The 27,861-nt window shown below is 39.7% G+C and overlaps 1 protein-coding gene across 4 annotated transcripts in view; it reads right to left on the bottom strand.

Moving 5' to 3' along the window:
- The window catches only part of DCLK1 (doublecortin like kinase 1), a 235,429-nt gene extending 208,158 nt beyond the window's left edge, over positions 1 to 27,271 (bottom strand). The window contains exons 1-3 of one of the 4 annotated variants that reach the window (XM_036396137.2): positions 27,088 to 27,271; positions 23,700 to 24,089; positions 13,922 to 14,268 (exon numbers count right to left, since the gene is read on the bottom strand). In XM_036396137.2, coding sequence (XP_036252030.1) covers positions 13,922 to 14,268; positions 23,700 to 24,075 — 723 coding nt within the window. In that variant the 5' untranslated portion in view covers positions 24,076 to 24,089; positions 27,088 to 27,271. The remainder of the gene's footprint in view (positions 1 to 13,921; positions 14,269 to 23,699; positions 24,090 to 27,087) is intronic. The other 3 variants (XM_036395978.2, XM_036395891.2, XM_036395815.2) reach the window with 3 other exon arrangements.
- Between the last annotated feature and the right edge of the window lie 590 nt (positions 27,272 to 27,861).

Below are 27,861 nucleotides of genomic sequence, written 5' to 3'. Positions count from 1 at the left end.
TTTATGAATGGGAGTAATACCAAAAAAGCCTGGTTAATTTAGTTGACTATTCTATTGCAGGATGTGTCACAATACCTGACACTTGTTAGCATTAGCCAATTGACTCAGAATGGAATTATTCACAGCACTTACATCTTTTCTGAGAAAGAAAGACTGATAACATGAAGCCCACAGAATATTTTAAAGTCATGCAGAACATAGCTGCCTAAAGGGAAGAACTCAAATCATGGCTCCACTAACAAGACAAACCAAAGCTGGGCTACCAAGCCTTTTGTCTGCTAATTTTTTTTATTTGGAAAGCTCTTACTTAGCTTCAGCTACAGCTTTGCCAAAGTTACTTGTGATGTGTCATAAATACTTGGATATATCACAGCTTACGATGATGGCAGATGACTCTCTAAATTACTTGTTATGTCTTTAGAAACAAAGGAGCATCTACCCTTCTAGAGTCTGGAATCCTTCCTCTCTTCCTTCTATGGGATGCATTACTTGGCATTTGCCAGGAGATAGCAGCTTCTCCCCCTGCAGGGACCACCAATAACTCTTCTACTCCCAGGGCTTCTGTGAGTTTCACTGAATTTTACTGACCTACATTTAATAGAAATTCCTGTGTAAAAGGCAAGTCATCTTTTCACATCTCTTCAGTAGCCCTGTGCTGCTTTCTTTGAGAGAGAATATTTTCTCTCCTTACTATTCCTCTGCGCTGCAGTTAGCTTCCCTCTTGCAGTCTCCTAGCATCATCCATGACACCTTTATATTGCCCTCTCAGTTTCTGTGTATTATCTCCCCTCACAGAGAGCAGTTATCTAGTCTCATGCTCAGCGTTATGTCCACTATTTAGTAATCAGCATACCTTTCTCTATAGCCCTGTTTCTAAGTGATTGAGATTAAATACTAATTTAGAAAGGAATTATGTACACGTTGAAGATATAATGTCTTGGTCTTATTTTGCATAAGCATCCCATTTATCTGTTATCCATCATTTTCCGCCTAACATTGATTCGGACTGCAAAGGTGGAGAAGTGGAATCTTTGTTCTTTCAAATGCAGCACACACCCACTACACCTTGAAAAACTGTTCCAGCTCTACTTGACAAGCTGAAAACTACTTGTTACCTTTCCTTATCTTGGAGGGTTTTTTGGTACTAAGTTAACAGGCTTATTTCCAGGTAGTAATCTAAAATAATACAGAATAAAGCTAAGGAAACTTGGTACATATTTTAAGTGAGGCTTTGTTCCCAAAGAACAGAAACACTTACTGTACAGACAGACTGTAAATTGATTTGGGATATAAAACCTTCCCACACACTCTACCTAGGTTATTCTAGGGGAGAAAATTTGGAATTGTAAAGCTGCTTGTCACTTCAGGTTTTCAGAAGTCATGACAGACTGCTTTATAAAAAATAAAAGAAAGAAAAAAAAAGGCTAAGCATGAGGACTACATAATAATCATAATTTTTCTATTTCAGTGCTGCAGCAGGAGAAGATGCTGCAGTTTGAAGCTGAAGCTAAGGAGGAGCCTCTCCTAGCCAGGGAAGGAACTGGGAGCAGTGGTGAAGAGCCTCAAGTATCACTCACTCTTTTTAGAGCACCTGCCTCTTAATTTTGGTGATCCTCCTGATTACTTGCCTGTAAGTGAAGCAGGCAAAGTTAAAGCTTCCCTCTTCCTACAGAGGTACAAAGTGACATTCAGTTGTTCCTCTCCTCCTCCTCCTGTAACATTTAAGAGTATAGTTCCTACTGAATGCTGTGAAAAATGACTGGCATTCAGTTGGATTCGGCACAAGAGAAACCAGAGCTAGATTTTCTTTTCTAGGACAGCCCTCCTCCATCTGCAGATGGAAAGGTTAGTTTTTCACAGGGATGCCGCATTTAAAAGCTACTCCTCCTACAGTGTCATTGAAGACTTGCCAGAGAAAGGAAAGTCTCATCCTTTCATTCTCATCACCTCCCCCCACAAACAACCAAAGGATGAAGCACAGCAGGCTCTATACCAGGCCACCTCATTTAAATACTGCTGCTTAAATGGGATTTAAATTAAGCTGCAACATAATTTTGTTTGAAAGCATTTTTTAGCAAGATGACATTCCTACAAATAACAGTAATCTATAACAACTCCTATAAATCTTAATCAATTCGTCCTTTTCATCCCACCTCTAAAATTCAATGTTTTAAAACTGCTTTAGATTCATGATGTCTTCATGAAATCATCTGATTAAAAAGAAATTTAACTGAATCACTTTTTATCAAGAACAAAATTTCTTGAGCAAATGTATTCATTCTGACAAATACTTTACCTCAAAATATCACACATTGACTACTGGAATACCTATACATGATTATAAAAGGTTTTATTTCATTTCAGTCTTCTGTCACAGAAACAGAGCCCCAGAGAGACTTTACCTAGTTACTTGGCATGTCCAGAATACAGATACCAAATGTTCATCTCAAATTTATTTGCTGCTAAATTCAACAAAACAAAAACAAAACAAAACAATTCAATGTTTTATTAATGTTTCTTGTTCTTAGCTTTTTAGAATAGCCCCGCTCTTCCTATTTCATCCCTTAAGATATTATGTCTCTCTCAACCTTTGCTCATGGTACTGATAGCTAATCAATGCTAATATTATTCCAATTTTCTTTACATAAGGAACAGAATTTTTAGCTTGCCTATCCCTGAAGAAAAAAGCAGATGTGAACAACTGCATTCACAAGGATGCTAATCAAGTGCAAAAGCACTAAACACTTCTACATGGATGTTCTCCCACCATTTCATAGCAATGCAATGTTCAACACTTCTTGTGTTAAAGATCTTTACATCATGCTCACTGCTCTCTCATCTGGTTTCTGTTCCTCTAGTTCCGACAGGCCACTTGATTATTCTTTCCTACATTAACTGCTTCATATTTGCTTTATTAAATTTTACACTGATTGCAGTTTGTGCTCCTAATTCATCAAGATCACACTCTATTTAAACAGATTACTCCAGAGTATTCACAATGCTCCCAAATCTGCCCCAGAACAGATGTGTTCTGGTTTAGAAACTGAAACATCCAAATATCATTTCTTTTTCTCTAAGACCTATAGGCAGCCTTTTTTCCACAAATGTACAGAACAGTGAAGGTGCTGGAGCTCAGGAAGTATTTTGACATAGCAAGAATAAAGCAGTACAAAAGCATTTCAGACAACAATATGGGCTACTCAGATGACAGTAGATAATAAACCCTGCTAGCACCATCATATAACCTCACAGGGGCACTGACCCCATCCATGCTAATGTAGCTATAGTAAAAAGTGGAAAAAATCCCAAACTACTCTGTACTAGAGTCAACAAGGCCATATATGGACTTTTTTCATGACTGTGAATTTCTATATTTTTAACTTTTTTATTCTTAATCAGCAAGACAGAATTACAGCATCCATGGGTTAATTCTCGGGTGAACATAGGGTTTCTCATTATCAGTGCACAGTGTGCCAGGACCATTCCCACAACACACTCATCTCCCTCTCAAAGTTATTTCCTCACCAAGGAGCACGCAAGCATGCCACTTAAACACTCCATAAACTGCATTAGCTTTAACTCAGATTTTGTGTGGGTGTAAATGCAAACACAGATTTCATACATGGGAAACAGCAGAAGGTTAAAGAAATCTTAGTTATAAGTGTACAAGATATACTAACAGAACAAAGGCTGGACCATAGAACCGAGATGTGCTCAGAAACCATTTGACACACAGAAACTCCACAGAAAGCACAGTTTTTCAGAATTTGCTAGATTTTAAAGAAACAGGAGTTGTGACTAGAAATCAAGAAAGCAGATAGTACTGAAAGACACAAGTTAAAAAATCAAAGAAAATTAAGGAGACTCCTAGAAAACCTTCAGAAACAGAAAAATGATTCAGAGGTGAATAAGAAATAAGAAAGGGAAAATGAGACAGCAAGATATTTCAAGGACAACTAGAATAAAGGAAGAGCTAGGTTTAGCTTCTAGATGCATGGTATATGGCAGCAGCTGCAGTTTGCAATTCAAATTAATGTAAAACAGACATATAACCTGTCTGCAAGGGAAGGCAGGTGAAGGTATTCAAACACTAGTCTATTTAAAAAGTCAGCATATCCATTTTAGGCAATGTCTGTCTTCCCTCCCCTTTAATCAAAGCCATTCTACCCTGGCTATTCCACAAGATGCCCCCAGTTGTCCCCTGTTGCCTGGCAGCTTTGAAAAAATCATTGCTTATACAAAACCAAAAAGATAATTAAAAGCAGTTCAAACTGAGATTTCATTCTCTATTCACTTGATGAGTAAATGTCTCTTACAATTTTAAGCTATTAAAGCTCAGAGGAGTTTTATTTAAAAGAAGTTCCTGAGATTCAACATTTAATGGAAAACCAAATCCACTACAACAACTGATTTGGGAGAGGCAATCAGCCTTAACTACTTAACATGAGTTTTATTTTCAGTATCATACAGCTGAATTCCAAACCCTATATAAAGCTTTGCTGCTTCCAGTGGGAGCATACTAGAGTCTTCTGCCTTGCTTTCTCTAGTTACACTCCCTTATGTCTGATAATTTCAGACCCATTTGTGCTCAATTTTATCTATGTGTAAAGTACTATGTCCTGCCCTCAGGTCCCCAAAGACCTCTTTGCTCTTCAGTCTATGATTTCAAGAAATCAATCCTATGGAAGAAGCTTCATTCCCTCCCCAGCAGCTTTGCCAAGCAAAATCACCTGCTTGTAGTAGGTAGTCTGACCTACTTCAGAAGTTTCTTGGGGTAAAACATAAGAGAAAGTACTCATCAAAATTTAATAAAAAATGTGATACACACCTCATACACCATTAACTAGTGACATAAGGAAAACAGTCTCAAAAGTGCTTGATTTAAACATAAAAATCTAAGCTGTTCTCAGAGTTTTACTGCCTTCATTCAGTTAAATGGAAATATTTTCACCTCCTGGTAATTGTATTAGTTTCTAAATCTGATTGAGTCTGGACAGTCTGGCCCTATCAACGGGCACACAGTACTGGGACATAGATTCAGAAGAGATTAAGTCAATACTTCCTCCAGGATTGAACAAATTAGTTTCAAGCTTAAAGAGAAATGGAGGGGGAAAGAGGCAGAATACATGGTACATCACTGATTTCTTATTACCTAATACTGTTGTCCCTGAAGATCCTCTCAGTTTCAGTTCCAAAATTCACGTCTAAGAAACTAAATTGCATCTCCAACACAGAAAAGAATCCTTCTAGAGGTAGAGACCTGAATTCATCTTGAGTAACTCAACAAGCACCTGAAAAGTATGTCATTGCCCTAGACTTGCTTTCTACAGAAAAAGAATCACAAGAAACAATTCCAGACTAACTAGGTTGAATATTCAAAAATATTTGTTTCTTGCCACTTACTATAAGCAACACAAAGTGTATGGCTTATGAAGCTTCAAAGTATTGAACACAAAACGTTTCACAGTTTACTGCAGTTTCATAAAAGGATCTGGTTTCATAAAAACTTAATAAGAAAAACAAGGTACAAAATTGGGCTGACACTACAATTTCCTGCACGGTCAGTAATTTTTTACTTATTTTGCCAGCATCAATTGCCTTTTGAAGGATTTTAAAGACCTTGGCTCCTATAAATGCAAGGATTAGTTTTCAGAGAAGAACACAGCTAATGGCAGAATATTTATGTAGTTTGTCCTCTCAGTATTCATCATTCACATAAGCATCTTCTATACAACAGCTAGGCAAAAGGTGTTGAATAGGAAACTAAGTGGAAAGAAACAAGTAATCAGGGACATGCTTGCACTAAATCTCAGGTAGCTGTTCAAACTTGAGTTTGAGTAAGTTATTATCCTTTAGCTCATTAACTCAACTTTTTTCAAAACAGGCACTGCCAAGGTTTTCCAAGTGTTTGTGTAAGAATTCAAGGCCCAAGATCCAAAGACATAATTATAAAAAAATACTTATATTAAAAAGGAAATCTTTAAGTTCTCATAAGCTACAAGGCAGAATAAAGAATTTTTCCTGTGAACAGTATAATTTTATTTCTCAGGAAGAAAACACGTTACAAAAATTGTGAGAAGAAAATGCTGGGTTTTTTCTTTAGATGACACTTAAGATTCTCCTAAATGGCTAGAAATTCTTAGTCCTCTTGTAACAACTAACTTTAGAAGGAAAAACAGAACGGAACAGAAACAACCCAGCAAAACCAAAATCCATTATGCTTTTCTAAAGGATCATTACATCATACCACTTAAGAGAAAGGAAACACACACTTTGCCAACAAAAAAAAAAAACATTACTAACAGTCAGAGCTTCAAAGAGTATAAATAAAATCATCCCGGTGAACGCCATAGTTTGACAATACACCATAATAATCTTGAAACCATCGATCTCATTTGGTTCAGACAAAGTCATAAGGCAGGGGGAGCAGAACAGAGAAAGTTTAGGATGGCTACTGTTTGAAAGCATCCCAAAAAAGTTAAAGGTTTCAGCTCTTTATTAAGGACTTAATTCATCCCAAGGATTGTGTTTTACTGAGCAGTGGAAACTCTTATCCATGATCACCAGTAATCTCATGCCTGTCTCTACAAAACAGCTGCACAGCATGATGAGAGAAATCTGCAAGCACTTTTTCAAACTCTCTTCCATGAAATAATTAAGCAAAAAAATCCCAAAAACTCTCCACAACAAAATCATACAGTTGAGGATGTTCCCATTTGCTTTTCTTTTCCTTCCCCAATAATCAGTAAAACATAAATCAGAACTTAACTGGATAATAAGCTGTTCTTAGTTACATTGCATATTTAAACAAAGGCCAGATGTAGAGGAAAAGGATCCTTATTCTGGAAATGGATAGCTCTGAATGACCACACCATCTCCTTTCCACTGAGAAACACTTCTTCACACAGTACGAAACTCCACCTTGAAGAGATAGAAATTACTGTTCCTTAAGAAAGGCTTCTGACAGTACATAAACTCCCTAATGACTATGTGGATATCTTTAAAGACACTAAGATCAGCTTATGTGACATTTAACACATTCTGAAGCAGGTATGCAAGCTTTCAGTCTCATTCACCTAACAACAGCTCTTGTTTTGCCCAGCAGACAAGCCTCACCCAAGCATGCAGAAGTTGGCGTCTTCTCTTCTCAATTTTCAAAGTCAGTCCGCAGTTCCTGTGGGATGCCAGTTGGCAACCATGGAAACTCCTATTGTGAGAAGCTTTTGGACACAGAGCAACACAGTTGTCAGTCTCAGCTTAATAAGAACCGACCCTAGACAAATGAATGAACACGCACTGCTTTCAGCATGGAAGGGGCTCCTGTTCACTCCTTCTCAGAGGACTTTATCTGAGTAACAATTAAAATTGTTAGTCAATGTCATAACTTGACAATGAAACAGCCTATCCAGAAGCACGAGAGTTCAAGGACCTCACCTCTAACACCAGGATAACACCAATTGCCAGCAAATTTTCTACCCTAGCACAAATGGTTTTAAGCCACTTTTTTATGCCTTTCTCAAAGTACAGTCTAATTTGTAGTGGAAATCCACTTTTCTCAACAATAACCATAAGAATTTCCCAAGACCTCCAGAGCACATCACAACTTGCTGAAACACACAATTTTCATTCATTGATATTTTTTGTTTGCTTTTCAGACTATCATGTCTTCACAAAGGGGCCTTTTCCTCAGTATTAAGAAAAAACCTCATCTTTTTAATCCTTCCCCCAAATCAGTTTAAAAATACAAAATTATACATCTTCCCAAGGGAAAAAAAACATTTTGATTAAATATACTGCAGGCAAGAAGGAGGGAAAGTGAGGTGCATTACAAGGTGGAGACGTGCTCTTTGGGTTTTTTAAATGTCTCTCATAGCTATATAACATGGTAGTCTGTCAGAATTTCCCAGACAGGGCCTAAAATTCATGTCTAAAATAAGTAGTACAGTATCTTCTGATGGGTATGGCCTTCTAGCATTCACATTAGAAGCCCTTTAGGAAAGAACAGCTCATGCAGAGTGAGCACAACAGGTTTCAGGACCCCAGACAGTTGTCCAGTATTAAAGTACCACCTCAAGAGCTGCTGCTTTCCTGTTAAAATGCTTATGTGGGCTGCAGGAGTCATTTTACTTAATGTTTTCTCACAATTAGTCAGGATCTGCACAGCTACACCTCACAGAGAATTCACCATTGTTCTTTGGTCTATCAACATCCCCCATGTGCCTGTGCTTGGCAAGGAGCTCCAAAGCCTTCAACAAAAGGGAGAAGATAAAGTTACTGTGCTGAGATACAGAAGATAAGATGCACTCAACATTTTTCCTGGTTTTGAAAAATGTTTGAAAATGGACAATGAGTGCTATTTTGAGTGGATTGCAGCTACAACTTCAAATACAAAAACTTCAATACAAATTGCAGCTACAAATACAAAGAACATGCCCAACCAGTCACCCTTAAAACTAAATGCACCTTCTTCATTAAGATTACAAATGCTGATGTGAATCAAACTTACAGGCAGACACAAAACTAGTCACTTGCTGCACATAAATTTTATTTTGGTTAACATTCCTTTGGTCTAGATTGTTGTACAATATACACGACCCAAATGCTGAGATGAGAATATTCTGTGAATGATACCTACCTTCATTTACGTAGATGTTTCTGTACCAAGGACAATCCAGGTCTAGAGAAAGACATTTGAGATGTTTAATATATCCTAAAAAAAATACCTTTGGCCAAAAATTTACTGTACAACACAGATGTTATTATTCAAATGTTTTTCAGTGGTTAAGAACAAAACCATAAAAATCACATGCTCATTTTAGGTGTAGGTGCAAACAGCTGCTTTTGCTTCCTTAAGAGAGTATTTTTTTAGAATAATGGTATTCCTTTATAAAAACTACGGTATCACGTGTCCTCAGAATGAGAAGTCCACAGGAGACAGATTTTTTTGCATCATAACATAGTCAGTTTATAGTGGGCTTCCACAAAAAAACAAAAGCATATTACACTCAATGAAGAAGCTTTAAGCTTTCCAGTATGGTGATGTTCCCTTTCCTTGCAGTCACAATTCTTTAATAGCTACTTTAATGGCTTAAAACAAGGCTGTTGAGGGACATCCTATGCCTCACACTGTACTTCCTGTAAGGTATACGTCTTTAAGTAACTGTGGCTATATTTCATACCTGTAAAGGTAATTTGATTTGTGTATGAGGGAAAAAACCCCAACTAGATAGTGACTTTTATTCTGGTATCTCTGGCACTGACCATTTATCTGTCTGAAGTCAAATCAACAGCATAATGCATATACTGAAAAATAATTTGCATGATTGCATCTTGTTAAGCTAAGCAAACCACCTGTTCAAATAAGTGCATCCTATTATAAACCAGATGTTTGTTCTGCCAAAAGCACACGGAGGATGCACAAGGTAACAAAGCACAGTTGCCCAACCTTTAGTCTTTGTCAAAACACGCAAACTGTAAATACCCTGCACAAATATACACATCATAATATTTCTAAAAATGGCACTGTTTCACAATATCACTGTTGAATGTGACCTTGATTAGTTTTCACCCATTTCAGTCATTGGTGTTATTCTAGAAGTGCACCAAGCAAACAGAAACCAGAGAATAGCTTGCAACAAAGCGACTGGGCTCTATCTCCACACACAGCTTGCGCCCTCAGTGTCTGCACTGTGTCCACACACTGCCTTTTAGAAGGCCATTTTTTAATGCACATCAAACTAAAAATGCCACCTTCTGTTAAGGAAAGGTTAGAAATCAAACTGGAACAGTGCAGCTACAGAGAAGCAAGACACATATCAGTCATGAGAAAGTGTTTCTTCTCCGCCCAAGTATGTGATAATATTAAGGGCCAACGCTGACAATATCTCTTCATGAACTTAAACATCAGGTTAATCTAAAAAATTGAGTAAGTAAGCATGCCCTCATTATCTGTATTCCTACAGGCAGCCATTACACCTACTCATTCTATTTTCATTTTCCTTACATAGCAAAGTTGGCAAGGAAAACGCCTCAAGATTTCCCCCTGGAAAACTTTTGAATTTGGACTGTGCTTATAAGACTGTTGAACACTTCTCAGAGTCCCACCATCTTCTAATGCATCACTGTGGTACAGGGAAGTAATTCTATCTCTTTCTCTAGAGTAAAAAGACCATTGTACCAGTGGAAATTAAGTGTATTTATAAAAGTATATACAAACTATTCCAGACACAGTGTGAAACCCATCCAGCTCTGAGGAGTCATTAATAATTAAACTGCAAAAGTATGCTAAATGCAGGCCATTGGTGTGCTTTATAATCAGATTGCAGTTGCATATTGTGCCCTTTTTAGCACAAATGAAATGGTATTTTAAGGCTTCTGAGACCTTGAAGTCAAAATACAAATTCTGATGGGCTATAAGGAAATGCAAATAAGCCACTAGTTACCCTGTTTTTAGTAAGGAGAAACTTTTTTTAATTATTTAATAAAACTAAAGCAATGCACGAAATCCTAAGTCAATAGCCACCCAATACTGGAAAACATCAAGTTTTCTAACTGCCAATGACCCAATGAGACAGAATGGTTAAATTTGTTGGGGTTTAATTTTTTTTGAGGATTGCTTTCTTGTGTTTTTTTAGGTTTAGTTTACTTTCTTCTTTTTGGTTTGGTTTCCCCCCAACACATTTCTTTTGCTATTCCACAATTAAAAAGTTGAAATGGCTAATGCAACACACCTACTTAATCAAGTCCTGGACTTCTAAGGAACATTGACAAAGCATCATGTGCACCAAAACTTACTAAATTTTCCAAAACCAGGAAGGAATTTTTGAGATGGGGAATCAACTGGATGTCAAATGAGAGCTTTCTTCCTAGCAGTTAAACTTTCCTGAGGTTCTGACTGTCTAAGTACTACCTCTTTCATCATGACAAACTCTTTGCATTGTCACCAAATTTTATAGGCCATCACCTAAATTCCTCTTAACTGAACAAAATGTTTATTAATATATTTTAGAGATACACATCAAAACATCACAACTAACAAGGCTATTTGAGGACGAGTATTTAAGTATCTAGGAGTATTATTTTTCCATGTGTAGTGTCAGTATGGGACAACCACCTAACTTGGATGCCAAGTCTCTGACTCCTGCTGCTTTCTTTTATTAGCCTGAGGCATCTAATTATAGAATCCAACAACAATACACATACCACACTGCCCACCTTCATTAACAATACAGGGGACTCATTATTGCTTCAGAAGGGCAATTCCAGTGTTGGCCTCATAAAAAAATCAGAAGAGAGAACAGTACAAAATAGCTTGTCTCCAAGTTATAGTCCCAAAGAATGAACCCAGGAGAGCTTTATTCTCTTATCCTTACAGTAAATTACTTTTCTTGACTCAGAGCTTTAAGATTTTATTGCTTTTTAAGTTAGTGATGAAAGATTTAATCACAGATTTGTTAGATTTAGCCCCTCAACACAGGCTTTTCCAGAATCTTCAGAACTCCAGCAGGAGTCACAGTAGAAGTTTCCAACTACAAATAGTACTGGAAAAATGTTGGATTTACCATGGATTTCCTCCCAGTAATAATTCACAGCTTGAATTTAGCAATAAAAAAAACCTATCATCGTGTCCCCAGCGCCATCTGGGAGATCAGGCTTTTGGCAAAGAAAAATGGAGCAGCAATTGCCTGGCAGCACAGGAAATCAATGACTTCCCCACTCAGGGCTGAGCAACAGGCTCCTCCTGCTGAGCACAGAGTCATTCATTTCCCTTCCTGCCAGCAAAGCTGCGCTGTACATGGAGAAAGCAAAATCTCTGTTACACCTGCAGGACACACACACCCCTTCCTCTAAACCCTGACCTTTCCAGGGGGCTTAGACAGTGAGCTACACAATTCCATGTGTATATCCAAAAGGGGAAGGAGTGTGGAGATGGTGGTGTCTTGGGAGAGCTTCTGGACACGAGGGTTTCAGGCTACAAGGTAGGCAACAAAAACACCACTGAGTTAAGCTCAAGTCAAAGCTCATGAGTTGACAAAGGATTCAACTGAACTATGCCAACATAAGGGCCAAGAAATCTGGTCACCCCTTTTGCCCCAGTAGTAGGATAATACTAGGTAATTTCAGGAATTAGAGTTCCAAAACAGGTGTAAAGGGGTCTCTTATGGTTTGTTCTAAGCACGATCATTACAGGGGAGTTTTAAATACAAAAAGATAAAAGCAGAACACATTATCCAGGAGACCACATGGGCATCCTTCCAGGCTGCACTTACTCAGAGCTAAACCACAAGTTTATTTACATATAAAATACAAAGCATATTGCATTTTCTTTTTAGTGAGAGGGTTTGCAGGAACTGGAATAACAATTCAAGATCTGTCAATGTCATGCAGAGACCACCACTGACCTCTGTATCTTTAAAATGTCAACTCCTTCCTCAAATTTACTAGTCTTAGTGCTCCCTGGAGCATGAGACAAGAAAGAACAGGAGTTGAGAGTTTCCTCCAACACACACTTCAACTTTGCTGAAGACAAAAAGAATTTCACATCCACATTTTCCTCCAGGTCAAAGTTCCCAATAAAGTCACAGTAAGGAGATCATTACAGGCACGTACACAGTCACCAATAACTATGTCAGAGGTTACTGATACAAAACAGCAGATAGAAGGGACTTCTGGTCAAGCCAAACTTGGCCCTGATTTGAACCAGTGCTCTGAATAAGCAGCTTGTCCTTTGAATGGCCCCCTCTGAGACCAGAGAGTACTGCTGTAGCTGCTTCTGGAGCTATGCCTGCACAGCACCCCCAGTAACTGCAGAAGTGTTAGAACATCACCAGATCTTGCTGAGCATTGATTCACCTGTATCAGGCAGATTTGGCAGCATCTCACGACAGCAACACTGTTTGCTGTTTATCTGTGCATCATTGAACCTAGAATCTGTAAAAACACAGCTGTATTACAGCAGAAATATCACGGTCTCTAGCAGCTTCTAGCTTCTCAGGGAGACTTCTTCAGTTTAATAAGTTACAGATGTAAATGCAAATATCTGCCTTATTTCTCTAGAGTCACCATTGCTCTAAATCAATTCAGGTCACGCTGAAATTAGCCTTGCCCTTCAGCAGGTTAAGAGCTTCTCCCATTTTGCTATAATTAAAACATGTCCATAGAAAAATTACAAATAAAGTGAAAGACAAAAAAGAAGTAGGATTATTCTGTAATATTTTTTTTGTGTCCCTCTATCCCCAAGCTCAATAAGAAGCCTCTCAAAAATCTCACTCTGCTGCAATTTAATAAGTCAGCAAAAAAAGAGACGCTGCTTGAAGGTATTTCACAGAAGAAATAACATGAAACCCACAAGAGACTCCTCAATAAATGTGAGCCCCACACATAATCCTACCTGTATTCCTGCAATAAGGAAAAAAGCTCATTCATTTTCTAAGCTTGCACCTTCTTCATTGTCCATTTTAGGTGCAATAAGATTCATCATTTAGTCACTCTGGAGAGCAGTAGGTCTGCATTTATCATGGTGAAACGCATCCTCACTGTTTGTTCTTAGAGTTTACGGAAAGCCAAGCACAATGACTCATAAAACTGCTGTAAGAAAAAGCTGAAACAAGTTAACAGAATGAGCTTAAGTGACATCCTTCATCCTACATTTCCGGCACGTGGAGCCAAAACCACATCACACTTTCAGCAGAACAGATTTAGAGCTATTATTTATCATAAATGGCAAGACCTTCACCAAGGCCAAGTAATGTTTCATGGTGTTCCTGAGCTGCTCACAGATCTTAAGTGCACTATAAGCAGTAGAAGGTCTGGCTGTACGTTCTAGAGCAAATGGGACTCTTTTCTGCTAATGTACTATTCTTTTCCGTCTGGAAAATTATATTTTCTTCATGCTGAGAATGGTCATCGTGAAAATTCTTACCTGTTTTCCATCTAGTGTGTACAAGCGTTTAACCACCCCTGAATCCAGCTTGATGGCATCGGTTATATCAGTAAGAACCTGTTCAAAGGAATGTGCTGTCTTCTTGTTGAGCAGGATCCGGACTGCCTTCCGTGGCTTCACTCCACTCCTGATGATAGTGACCAGTTTAGGCCTAATGAAATCCTTATTCTCTTTTGTATCTGGAGCACCTCCTTTAGCAGTGGCAAGAGATGGCACTGAACGAGAAGTAGAAGTTGTCTTAACATTCACTGACCAGTTTGGGTTTACATTCTTTGTGTACTCCAGTTTCTTGAAGGGTTCTATGGAACCACATACGTAACTTTCCCCTGTGGAAACAAAAGCAAAAGTCCAGCAAGTCAGATTGGAGAGAGAAGAAGAAAAAGAAAAATGCAGAAAAATACAAAATCAAATCATTCTCAAGTTATTAAATATTATTCTTATCATTCTTTGTCTACAGTGCATAAATATTGATCTCTTCCCTTCTCAGATGCTACTGACTACAAAATGAGTGATCTTTTAAAGATCACTCTTCAGCTAACTGTTCAAGAAATGCTGTTACAAAAATCCTTGAAAGCAGCAGTTTTCTTATCAGAAAACACTATTTGCAGTGGGGACCACTGCTGTCAGTAAACACAGTAAACAATGTTTGTATTTCACCAGCAGCACAGGCCCAGCACATTATCACAGTATTCCTTCAGCCTTCATGCTTAACTGGTCCACTCCTAAGAAAACATCAGGCCCCAAATATTTCAGAGGAAATACTATGAAAATTACCAAAAAATATAGGCTACAAATAATGTTTTATAAGAAGGTGGATGAAAGTGTCATGGAAATTTGTTAACATTTGATTATTTTTTTTTCATCTTTAGGCATCACAAACCCAGGATATGTATAGACAAAAAACCTCCCTGTATTATTTACTGACTAAATATATATGTGGGAAAATGAAGACAAAGAGTAGCAATTAAAGGCTTCTCATCACAACAAATTTGCCATACTTAAAAGAAAAATAGTGGCTATTAGTTCCTCTTCCTGTTGGAGCATTATCTACAGTAAAATATTTTTGCAAATACCACACTCACACGACTTCTGGGGAACTAGAAATCAGCCAGAAAACCCAGCACCATGTAGATTAGCACCAGAATCCAGTAGTCCAGCTGAAGGCTGCTGTGCAAGGGGCAGCTGCTTGGGTGCTCCCAAACTCTCCCTTGAGCTTGACTCTGTGACTGTGCTGGCAGTAGCAATGGATGAGTTGGATCAGCTCAGTGATCTGATTGAACATACCAAAGACACGACTAATTTTGCAACATCAAGCTGATCTAGTTCATCCTCTGTCTGAGGAAAAACAAACAAACAAGCCAAACAAAAACTAAAAAACTCAAAGAGACCAATACTAGATCCAGCAAGACCACACATTCTGGCAACCTACAGTTAGATCACAAATAATGCAAGCTCCTATCCTGAACAATACCACAGAGACATCTGAGATGTTTTAGTTCTTCTGGGTTCAATAGCACAGAGGCCTTCATGTCAGAAATTTAACCCAGCGTTACAAAACCAGAAAAAAACTCAGCGATGCACCTCCTATGCCAAGAAAACAGGTAAGAAACAAAAATATGCCTAATGACCCCTACCTCTAAGGAAAGAGGACTCACAGTTCAATCATTAAAAGAAAAGTATTACAAATTTATTTCTGAACAGAAATTTTTGGGTTTCAAGGCACCCAACCCAATTCCAGAGATATTACAGCACACAAGGAATGCAGGCAAGATACACAGTCACCACATTTAAAAATGGAGGCAGGAACACTGGGACATGAGGCTTGGATAAAGGAAGGATCTTCCTTTTAGCCATTGCACAGATAGACAGATATGTATATGGCAACATCAGACTAGAAGGGCTCAGCTACAGTAATGATTGGTCAAACAGTGCAGATTCTCTTTTATCCATGTCCCTGTCCAATTGTTCTAGTATTAGCTACTCAGTAATAGTGCCAGGTCAGAATGCACCCACCACATCCACAAAATTAGCAAGTTTTAAGGGAAAAAAAGAAACCCTACTGTAAGTAAGACTGCTCTCAATACAATAAATACCTGCTCTATAAAATAATTTGCACAAGTTTCTTCAAAATGTTTAAGCAAAATTTATTCTTGTCTACACTTGTGTTTGCTGTAAGCAGTAAAATCCACCAGCAACCTCCTATTTTTTTTTTTTTTTGCAGGGGGGATATAAATCTGGATTTTCAGGTTCAGCCCTATTAGGGGAATTGCTCACTTCAGTTGCAGAAAATAACATTTATTTAAAATCAAGTCTTCAAATTAAAACTCACTTCTCAAAGGGTAGGCTCATAAATAAATGTCGATACACAGTGTACTCAGAAGATTTACATTTAATTTATTAAGAACTCCTTTGGTTTCCCTTCTTGAAAGGACAGCGTTCCACATGATTTTTAATATCAGCTACATTTAAAGGTCAGATGGATTCCTTGTAGCATTTAACTGCACATCAGCTCTTCATTACAAAACTAAATTTATATGAATGATCATTTAAAAAGGACCAATAGAATCACTGAATGTTTGGGACTGTTTGAACATAAGCACTTTTGCCCTCTCCTCATTTCCAATGGTACCATATCACTAAAATATTTACACCAAGATAATTTTTTCCCTTCAAGAGGCTCGTATTTTTCTACAGAACACCTCGGAGGTAGAGCATCCAAGGCCTTCTAAGATGACATATCTTTAGTAAGAACTATTTTATATAGAAATACAGACACTTCTCCCATAATGTTATTTAAAACTATTTTAGATGTTAGTTAGGGACTGAAATTTTCATGCATCCTGGTCCTAAGGGTGAGGCCTGTAAGAATAAAAATCTTTAGTACCTCTGGTGTTTGTACGCAGAGGAATCTCAAAAGGACAAAAGGTCTTCACCTAGATTTTCATTCCCTTTTTTTTCACCAGTACCTCCAGGAGAGAAGACTGTAAAAAGATTTCACAAGGGGCATGACTTAAAAGTCCAGTAAATCCATCTCCCTGCTTTAGCTATTGCTTCTTCATCATCGGCTTTGAGTAACTGGCAGCTGGAAGAAGAAAGTAACAACCTCCAGACACTATATTCCTAACAGAACAAGTGTTGAGAAGGATTCTTTGAAGAAACTGGATTAAGCAAAGGGCACAGACAACAATGCCTATTTAACAGTGACAATTTGATTGCAGCTCCCCAGGAGAGGAGAGCAAGGGTTTCACAGCGCAGTCATCTGTCCCTAATGGAATTTTGACTCTTGATTACAGTATCAATAGCCATTAGGAAAAGAAAAGGGGAACACCCAGTTGCTTTGGGAGATCTGGCATCTAGGAAAAAAAGTGATTACTACACCTTAGAAAGTATCTCTTTCCTGAGAGCCTCTTCACACCAACAGTGCAAATGAAACACATACCACTGGAACCTTGCAAAAAGATGCACAGCACTTGTTGGTCAGTTTCAAACTTGTTGGTCAGTAACCCTACAATTTAGTTTGTATAACTGCTCAACACTTCTGGGAAATGCCATGTGTAACAATAAAATAAATCTTAACATTGAGAAATTATTCATAAAGCTAATCACGTAGAAGAGCAGATCCCAAAACATAGTTTATGCTTAAAAAAAAAAAACCCAAAACAAACAAAATTAAAAAAGAAAAAAAAACCAAAAAAAACAAAACCAAAAAAAACCAAAAACAACAAAACTACTAACTGCAGTTGCACATCTGTCAAAATTCAGTGCAACTGACCTATCAGAGACATGCAACACTGGAGGATAGTTCTTATGGGTCATGACAGAATTTCAAGGCTTGCTTCACTTACTAAATATTGGTAGAAATAATATCTGTGTGTACAAAGTGGTTGCTAAGGAGACATTGAATCACTGCATGTAAGTACTGGAGCTTTCCTGATGCAAGTGTCTCCCTGCTTTCCACATTGGTATTAGCAGTTTGTTTACTTCAGCTTACTGATATTCTCCCTATAAGAATGACCAAAGCATCATCTCTTAAAAGCCATTTTTTTGTGTTGCTTTTCTGTGCTTAAAGTGACTTAGCCTAAAACGGGTTCATGAGGAAGCCAGTTATCTTAGGTGGAAATCTTGGAGAAGGAAGAGAGAACCAGTTTGAATCTCACAAACAGAGGGAACACAACCCCTCTTTGTGGAGGTCAGGATTTGCCAATTTATGGAAAATAGTGTTGATTTCCTTGGACTACAGTATGCAGTAGGAATGTAAAGTCAATTTATTAATTAGCAGTGATTTACTGGGGTCCATTTCCCCAACAGATAGGACAAGAGATATGTTAAGAGGATGGGGAAGGGCTTAGCACACCCCGCACTCCATGCCTAAGCATACGTGCCTTTCTTCACTTCTACCCTTTGGTTTTATACATACAAAAGGCAGAATATCAATCTCTCAGGAGAAAGGACAAAAAATTCTGACTGCCCCTCACTACTCAGAGCAGATTGCAAAAGGAAGATGACCTGAATGAAATAAATTACTGATACTTGATAGTTCCCAAATGTGTTAGTTAATAGAACAATAACCTACTTTAACCGCACTGCTGCTGCCTTGTCTTCCTGCAGGGTCTGAAAAAAATGCAACAGTGCAAAAGAGAAGGAGCATCTACAGGAAATAAATCTGACCTACACATGTTCACCCAGCAATCAGATGCACCAGAAACTTCAAATCAGAACTCCTCTGACCTTGGAAAGGACTTCTTTCACAAACTTACTTTCTTCTCAGTTCAGACTAAAAAGTTGGGGTTATTTCCCCTCATCAAAAATACTTCCTCTGTCCCCTCAAATTTCTGAAATCTTGTTACAAGTAAGATAGACACTGTACACACTTAAAAAAAAGCCCACCAAAAAATAAAGCACCTAGAATAAGATATCACATGGACTTCCAAGAAGCTGTTAAGCAAGACAGAAGATGATCTACAGGCTAATGGGTGAACAAATAATCAAATAAATAGTGCCAGAACAACCCTCTACTATTTTATGCAACAGGATCATTCAGCTGTTTGTTTATTAAACAATATAAGGATTGCAGCCATTTCTGCCACAGGATTCAGTCCAAGTTTCCCTAAATTTGATAGCCCTGGATCAAGTCCATGGTAAATATCCAGTGTAAATTTAATCCTACAAACAAATGTCCACATAGATTCAGCTCTACAAACATTTAAACAGATATTTTACTATTATTATTTTGATAGCACATTACACATGCATATGAATCTTTCCAGCCCATCGATTCCCAGCTGCTGAGGTAGGCAGGATCTAGAAGAAAGAAGCCATTAGCTCTGGAGAGCATCAGAGACCACGTCAATCAATTCCTACAGTCTGACCTGGCTGGGCTCCTCACCAACAACACCCGTGTGGCTGGCAGAGTCAAGAAGGCAGCAGGAATACTGGGAAGGAGAGGGAGAAGCTGAGATATGAGAAATGAGGTGACAGTAGGAGTAGCAAGACCAATATACAAAACAGGTCAGGAACTCTTGCAGCCGATCACTTCAGCAAGGAGACACTGCCTTTTGAACCCTGCACTGGCAGGCAGCTTCTCTGCTGCTCTGAGCACAAACTGCCTGCCTCCAGAGCCTTCCCAAGTCCTCATGTGACCCAGCATTTCCTCTGCCCTGCAGCAAGGTTCACATCTCCCAAGAGTTATTAGCTGGCTACAGCTATTACTGGATTTTAAAGCTGGCACATCTGCATCCTTTCAAAAGGTTTCAACAAGGTTTGTGGCTCTAAGGCAACCCCTGAGAGGCATTAATTTTTCTTTTTGAGATTATTCTTTAAAACTGTTTTTGCCATTATGCCTACACAAAACATGCAGACACAGACAGAAGTCTTTAGAATCATTTGGCAGTGCACCCAATATTGACATGTGATAAAATTGTTTCCCAGTACGTTCTCAGCCTTGTGGTCAGGGGCTTTCGGCTGGTTTTTGACTGCAAGCTCTCAGCTGCAGGGTTACCTTTGTGGTAGGTATCGTAGAAATTTAAAACAATCAATTCTGATTCATACCCAAAACTCTGAGGTAATATTATAATAAAATTAATGAGAAAGAGATGCAATTCTGGCTACAGATTGATACTGTGGTCTTTGTTCCACATAGTAGGACCCCAGAAGTAAAAACTGTAAATATTTGTTTCAGAGTTACCTTGCAATGTTCATTTTTATTTTGGGGGTAAGATCTCTCCACCTTTAAGGTTGATTGCTCTAAGGTTGATACAGTTTTGGAAAAGCAAAATTCTTTCCTGAAACTTCCTTTACAGCTGAAAAATTTAGCTTTCAAGAGCAACTTCATCTTTATTGTTTCTACGTGCTTTGATTGCATGTCATGCCTAGGAAATAAAGTCACGTCACATTCAGAATACATTCTTTAAACGTGAGAGGGTCCAAACAGCAGGGCTGACAAAAAGAAGGAACTTGAATCCATTGCATTATTTCCTTCATGTAGGGTGACAGAAGTTACAGACCATGTGAAACTTTTTACAACAGTACATGCCTCTTGTTATCAAATTCCAACCAATCTCACACACGTAAGTCTTAAGAAAAACAAAGAAAATAAAAAAACCCAAACAAAAAGATGGGGGGGGGGGGGGGGCAAATACAAAAAAAAAAAAAAATCAATCAAACCAAAAACCCACAAAACCTCCACATCCAGGGATGTCATTACTTTCAAATAAAGAGAAAATGTGTCCATGCATCTCAAAATAATCTACATCACCAGCACACTGCCATGCCAGCTCTGAACTGTATGCAGAATGAAACTAAATATAACTGAAGCAAAACAGCTCTTTCACAATCTTTTTCCTTTGGGACTGTATTTCATGCAGTTCTGTGTATTTAGCTCTGGGATGAAAGACAGTGGCTGCTGTCTCATTTCCCTCATGAGCCTCTCTGTCTTTATGTACCACATGAGAAGGTAAAGTACAGGAACTTCCTCACTTCCTCAGGCATAAAGGCAAAAACCAATTCTAAAAATCAAGGCTTTATACATTTGCTTTACATTGGAATCACCAAATCAATGTTCCTCCAATCACATAAATTCATAACAGTCTCAATAAATTAATTAGTGAATTCACACAGGAAGGGAATAGTCTCACCATGAAGAAAGCAATACTTCATATTTCAGTAGTTGGAGCACAAATGTTATTTGGCAAGAGGCAAAAATCAAGTGATTTTCCAGCTATTTAAACACAAAGCACAGCTTCAAGCTAATTAATGCTGTACCACACGAGCCAAACTCTAATAAATTTGTAGAGTAAAGAGTGGAAGAGGCTTATGCAAAAACCATCATTGAGCTAATAATATATGAACCCTTGCTCCACTGTGAAGTTCTGTGAATGAAACAACCCACCCTGCAGTTTTATACAAATAAACAGAAGCCCCTTTTCAGATAGAATAAGGATGTAACTCTTCTTCCAGACAAAGACTGACTTCTGTAAATCCCACAGTCCTAATGGGACAAGAAAACAAGACTGTCCTCCTTGAACTATACCAGGAAGGGAAGATGTATTCATTGGAAGGGTATGGAATAAAGTCCCACAAGACAAAAAGAAATCCCAAATGCCTTATTTAAAATAAACCTAGGTCCTTGCACTGTCATTCATTTTGACTGACTGATTAATAGCTGGTATTATTCTTCACTAGGATGCCAAAATAAACCAATCTCACAGGTTGCTGGATTTATTTTTGAATTCAATTCTTTATTTTCAAAACTGGTTCTGACTGGCTGCAAAAGGACTGGGCAAATCAACATTAACATCAATGAAACTTGCTTCTTGTTGAGCATACCAATCAAATAAGCAAATGCACAAAGACTGCTTTTAAACAGACGTTGATTAATATTGGTCTTTCCTCCCAGAAATTGATTTTCTCTGGCAATTAAATACTGTCCTGACAAATATAGTTTTAACTGTGCCCTGAAATTGATAACATTGCTCCTCAGACCAGTTTCCTTTCCATTTCACTGCACCTCTGGCCCTAACCCCCAAACCTGTAACTTAGACAGACAATCCTGCCCCTTCAATTTTCTTTCTGAAGCATCTTCGTGTTGCCCCCTACTTTCCTTTTTACACAAGGAAGATTATCAAGAATATCAGGTTCTCAGTACTTAAAAAGCTTTCCTCTGCTGTGACACAAAAAGGAGACAACCCAATGGTGGCTGAACACCTGCTATGCAAAGCTGCACTCCTCTTTCAGGAGCCACATTTGCCATTACCCTTTTATTCTTCTCTCATATTAGCCTTTTTCTGATCCTCTCATTACATCCTGGTACTGTAAGTTCTCTCACCCGGTGCTAAAAATGAAAATCACATAGAAATTACAATCTCTGTTACAATTCTAAATTGGCTGTCTGGTGGCTATCTATCCATTCTTTACTGGTTTGACCATGGCAACACTGGGACCACGGGTAGGATGGAAGCAAAAATGAATGAATTGTTCCACCTTTATTTTCTTGGAACACAATCAAGTACCTGCATTTGAACTTCATGGGTAAAAAACACTCTCATTTATAGCCATGTGATAGTCAATGCCTTCATACTCTGTACATTCTGATGTTTTACACTAGAAACCCACTGCAGTCCAGAAGCATTTCATGTTAGAAAAGCTACTTTAGCTATTCTTAATACTTGAGAAAAGTACTTTTAATTTTTTTAATTTAATATTCAAATTGATTAATGCTGACAGCTTCTTTTGGCAATAGAACTATCACTGAAGGAATGATAAATTTGTTCTCAATGGGCTTATTAATGATTGGCATGTCTGACATTTGACAGGGACCAAGAATTGTTGGCTCTGACTAAACCACTGGTGATGGTTTATACTGCAGGTACATGAGCCTTATTTAACAGACAACCTAAGATCTCTACAGCTTCCTGAAAGCAGGTTGTAGCAAGGTGGGTGTTTTCTCTCCTCATAAATAACAAGCAATAAGACAAGAGGAAAGGCCTCAAGTAGAGCCAGAGCAGGATTAGATTGGGTATGAGGAAAAATTTCTTCATGGAAAGGGCTGTCAAGCACTGGAACAGGCCATCCCTGCAGGCTTCTAAGATATGCAGATGTGACACTTAGGGACATAATTTAGTGGTGGCCTTAGCAGTTCTGGGTTAATGGTTGGACTCAATTATGTAAGAGGTCATTTTCAACCTTACCAATTCTATGACTGGGGAAAAGGGACATGCTACAGAGGAAAAAAGTTTACAATCTACCCCAGCTGAATCAAGGCTACAATATTACTCTTTTAACAGGTGGCCAACATTTATGCCATGCAATGAGAGGCTAGTATTTTACTTAAGACATATTTACCTGTAGAGAAGAGGTAGAGCTCTTCACTAGGCTCCAGAGACTTAAAAAACCAAAAACATCTGAACTGAATTTCACATAAGTTTCATTAGCACCACATAACTTTTGAAGTTTAACAGACTAAACTCTCACTGGTTTGACCTTGCATCTTTATGAAAAGAAAGATTAGATGCAATCTTCAGGATACAGGACTATCAACACTAAGTTGAAAGGAAAAGGTTAGACACATTCAACAAGAAGGAAAGAAGTAGCAAGGCAACAATATTTCAAGGCGTCATTTAAGATATCCACAATTCTAGTCAGACCATTGAAAATCCTTCCTTTATCAATAAGAATACCATCACCTCTTTTTGAAAGACTTAAAAGATTAGACAAAGGCCGACTGAAACCTAACTTTACACCTCCAGATCTTACTGCTCACCTTCTACTAGCTGGTCCAAGGAGGAAATCTTCTTGGAGCCATCAATTGTGTAGATTGTTCTCACTCCCTGGGGCAGGTTCACATTGTCGGACAGAGTTCGGGTCAGGTCAGCCAGGAGAGCTTCAAAGGACCTGAAGCGGTCAGGGGAGATGGCATATACAATCCCTTTGAAGTACCGGTCTCCATTACGGTAGAAACGAACTTTCTTGGCTTTCTTCTCAGAGCTCAGGGTCTGTAGAGTGCGGGTTCGGTAAAAGCTGCAGTGGGCACTGTGGGTAGGGCTGGGCAAACCATTCACCCGGGACCCTCTGCCATATCGCTGAGCTTTATCACGCTCATCAAAATGCTCCAGCTCCATATCTCTCCCAAGGGACATCTTGGAAGTTCAACCTAAGGAATGCACAAGAGGAGAGAAAAAGCTTAAGAAACTTAGAAGTTTTAAGGGAGCTGAATTTAAGACTTCCTGTTCTATACAATGCTCTTACAGAGGACTATTTCCTAGGTTGAGAAAAAAAATTGAATAAAACCATGCTACAGTCACGTGGTCATTTCACACATAAGCCTCTTGCCACACCTTAAGAATTACATTTAAGTTAGATGTCCTAATAATGTCACTCATGAACCCAAATGCTAACGATAAGCAAACACTGAGAAGTGTTTGTTCAAGTTCAGTATCTCGGAAAATGAGGTGACCAAGTTGACCTACTGGAAAAAAGGAATAAATGCATCAGCTTTCTACTTTTTCTCATGTTATATTCAGGGGCTATTTGAGTCTCATCTACCTTCTCAACTGTTCGCCCCCACTAAACTCTTGGTTCCAACTGCGATCTCAAGAGATGTTGTTTCAGAAGGGCTGCCAGTTGCCAACAACTAAGTAATTAAGAAATTTTCAGAGGAATAGATCTGTCAGGTTGGCAATGAGAATCAGGACTATCACACATAGTGGGTCAATCCAATGTTAAAAACTACCTGCATATTCCAACCATTGGTTTCCTCATAGCCTAAGCTTTGTAATACATTATTTCAGTTGTCTTTGCACCAATGCTTTTACATACTCTGAACCAACAGAAGGGCTCAAATGGCACAAAATTAAAGAAAAAATATATTAGGAGACAGTGTTTTTCAACGAGCAAGCTACTTCAAGGCTCTATGTCTTGCAAGATGTATTATTAATATCCTAAGCCTAATATTCAAATTGATTAAGGCCAACAGCTTCGTTTGCCATCACCAAAGGGGTGATAAAATCAGTGCCACTGAGCAAATAAGCAATCCATGTCTCCCATGTTTGACTGTGAGAAACACCCCTCAGCCTTGACCAAAACAATCCCAGTTGTTCAATACAGTTTACATAAACAGAAGTTGACATGTTCTGAAATAAAATCTAGGAGGCAAATACTTCTGTTACTTTTTGACAACCAACACAAGACTAAATAATACAAAGTGCACATTAATCTTTGCAAACAGAAGACACAAAAATACAAAAAAATAGAATAATCAAAAAATCATTAGGTTCTAAACATATTCATTTTAATTTAGGAGCCACCTAGATTTGCAGTTGTCTGCAGAATGGTAAAGCACTGAAAATTTATTTATAGCACAGATACATAGACCTAATTTAGAAGTGGCCTCTCTCATTGATTTCCAATAAAAAGACAAAAAAACAGCAAGCACTAGCTTTGTTTCAACCACTCATAATGATGTGACCATTAAGAAAAAAAAAGATGCATTCAAACCAGCTGTAGCACAGTGGGAGGAAATAGAGGAAAACTTACAGATGCTCTTTGACTTGCAGAAGTTTGTATTAAACCAATGATTATACAGCTGGACCCTCATGCTGCAAAGCTGTAGGTGATGTGCTCAGCAACTTCTCAGAGCAGTCCATGTGCTGGACCAGCACAGGAACCCTAAGGCAAATGTGGGGCCCTAGTGGAAATTATTTACCCTACTTTGGTTACAGCTCACAACTGACTTTGTTACACTGACACAGGATCATATGCTTATGTATAAATGCAGGATTTATATTTGTAAATCCTTCAGAAGTACCTACACATAGTACAGTGTATGGGTTTCTTATATATGTAAAAAAAAAGACTAATCTCTGCTTTTCCCATGCACACTACATCCCATTTCAGTGAAATGAACAAGAACATTTGCTGTGGCATTTCACTCTATAGGTTAAATGCAAAATACAGCTTTGTGGCCACATTTTAGGATTGAGAACACACCATCACTGCTTCCATGTTAAAAAAATTTTGTCAGTTATTTCAATTCCCATCCATTTCCAGTGAGAACCTGTTATTCAGATTTAAACAATCCCAGAATGCACAATTCAGAAACTGTATCTCTGAAGCAATTCCCGTGCCAAGAAAAATGGATTTTCTTAGGTCTGCTATTATCTTTGCTTAAACCATCTCTAATACACCCCTTCAAAAAAAAAAAAAAAAAAAGTTTAGACGAAGATATTCTCTTTCAGCTTTATTAATTTTGGATGAGGGGCAAGAAGAAGTGTGAGTCACTGTCTTTTCTTCCACACGTTTATGCTTTTATTAATACTATCTGTAATTCCCAAATACATCCTTAAAGCAGAAATAGACCTCCCCTTTAGCTCCACAGTCCTGGTATGTAGAGAAAAGCGTGTCTAAACCACAAGGTCAGAGCAGACAAAGAAATCCTAAACAATTTGATCTGATGTTTCCATTTATGTGTATAAATATATAATCTTATACAGGCAGATACGCAAAAACGAGCAGACACGCCCCTGAAAAACCACCACGCCAACACTTCACACCCTAACATCCTAACATCTGTTAAAGAATTATTTATAATACAGGTGTGGATGAGCATTTCCATGAAAAAACAACGCATGCTGATAAAAAAAAAACAACCACCACACTACGCCGCGATGTGACTGGGACCCAGCGCAGATCATACGGCGACTAAGCAGCCGGATGACCAGTAGCCACCGGGGGAGGGCGGCGGGTCTGGTGGGGGAACACGGATGCATGCGGCAGCCGGCTCACGAAAAGATGGGGTTTATTCTGCGGGGGTAGGGGAACCGTGTGCGACACACGCCCATTCCTCCGGAGCTGGCACCGGGCACCTCAGCCCCCCGCGGGATGCCCGAGCCTCGGGGCACCCAGGGGCAGCGCCGCGCCCGCTCCCCGGGGCCGGACCCGCTCCCGCAGCCCGGCACTCGCTCCGCACCCGCGGAGCCGCCCGCAGAGCCCGGCAGAGGCCGCCGCCCCACACAATGGGCACAGGTGCATCGCTCCGCTCCGCGACCGCGCCCCGGCGGCCCCGCACGCCGCAGCCCCCGCGCAGGACAGGACAGGGCAGGGCAGGACAGGGCAGGCACGGCCCCGGCCCCGGCCCCGGCTCCGGTGCTTACCTGCTCTCCTCAGCCTGGCGGGCACCTCCTCACTCAGACCTGCCGGCCGGGCGCGGAGGGAAGGCGGCGGCTCGGAATGGGAAGGGGCCAAAGAGCGGCGGCTCCCGCCCTCCCCCCGCGACCACCCGGCTGTAGGCGCAGTAGTTGCCGCAGAAAGCGGCTCTGCTGCCTTTGTTACGCCTCCCCTGGCTGTAGCGCGCTGCTGGGGAGCCCGGGCTGCAGCTGCTTCGCCTTTCTTCTGCTGCTGCCGGTTGCAGTGATTTGCATTAGCCCGGCCCTCATTGAAATGCGGCTCTTCACACCAGCCTCTCCCAGGCGCTCTCCAGAGGGCGGCGCCGCCGCCGCTGTCTCCCCCTCTCTCCCTCCCGTTGCGGGCCCGCTCTTCCATGGGCGCTGCGGGAATGCCGCCGCCGGAGCCGCTCCGGGCAGCGCGTCGGGTGCCAGCCGAGCCCTGCCGGGACCATCGGGCACCATCCCGGCGGGACCTCCCCGGGCCACATCCCGGCCCGCCCGGCGCCTCCCTCCGCCCCGGGCAGCCACGACCCGGGAGACGTGCCCGATCAGAGCTGCCTGTGCCCGGGGCAGAGCTGTGCCTGCCGAGGGGGGCATCTGGCCCGAGTCCGAAAAACGCCTTGGGAAGTAATTTTAGCAAATGGGTATGTTGGCACGTCCAGGAGGTTCGCCTGGGCGCGAGGTACTGAAATCCCACCGAGTTCCCAAAGCCCCATGACATGACTTGGGTGCTGAAGGTGGGATTCATGTGGAATTTAGGTA

The sequence above is a fragment of the Molothrus ater genome, chromosome 2, assembly GCF_012460135.2.
Source record: "Molothrus ater isolate BHLD 08-10-18 breed brown headed cowbird chromosome 2, BPBGC_Mater_1.1, whole genome shotgun sequence".
Classification (NCBI taxonomy): domain Eukaryota; kingdom Metazoa; phylum Chordata; class Aves; order Passeriformes; family Icteridae; genus Molothrus; species Molothrus ater.
Note: the sequence above shows the minus strand (reverse complement) of the source record. Positions and strands in the feature narration are given on the sequence as shown.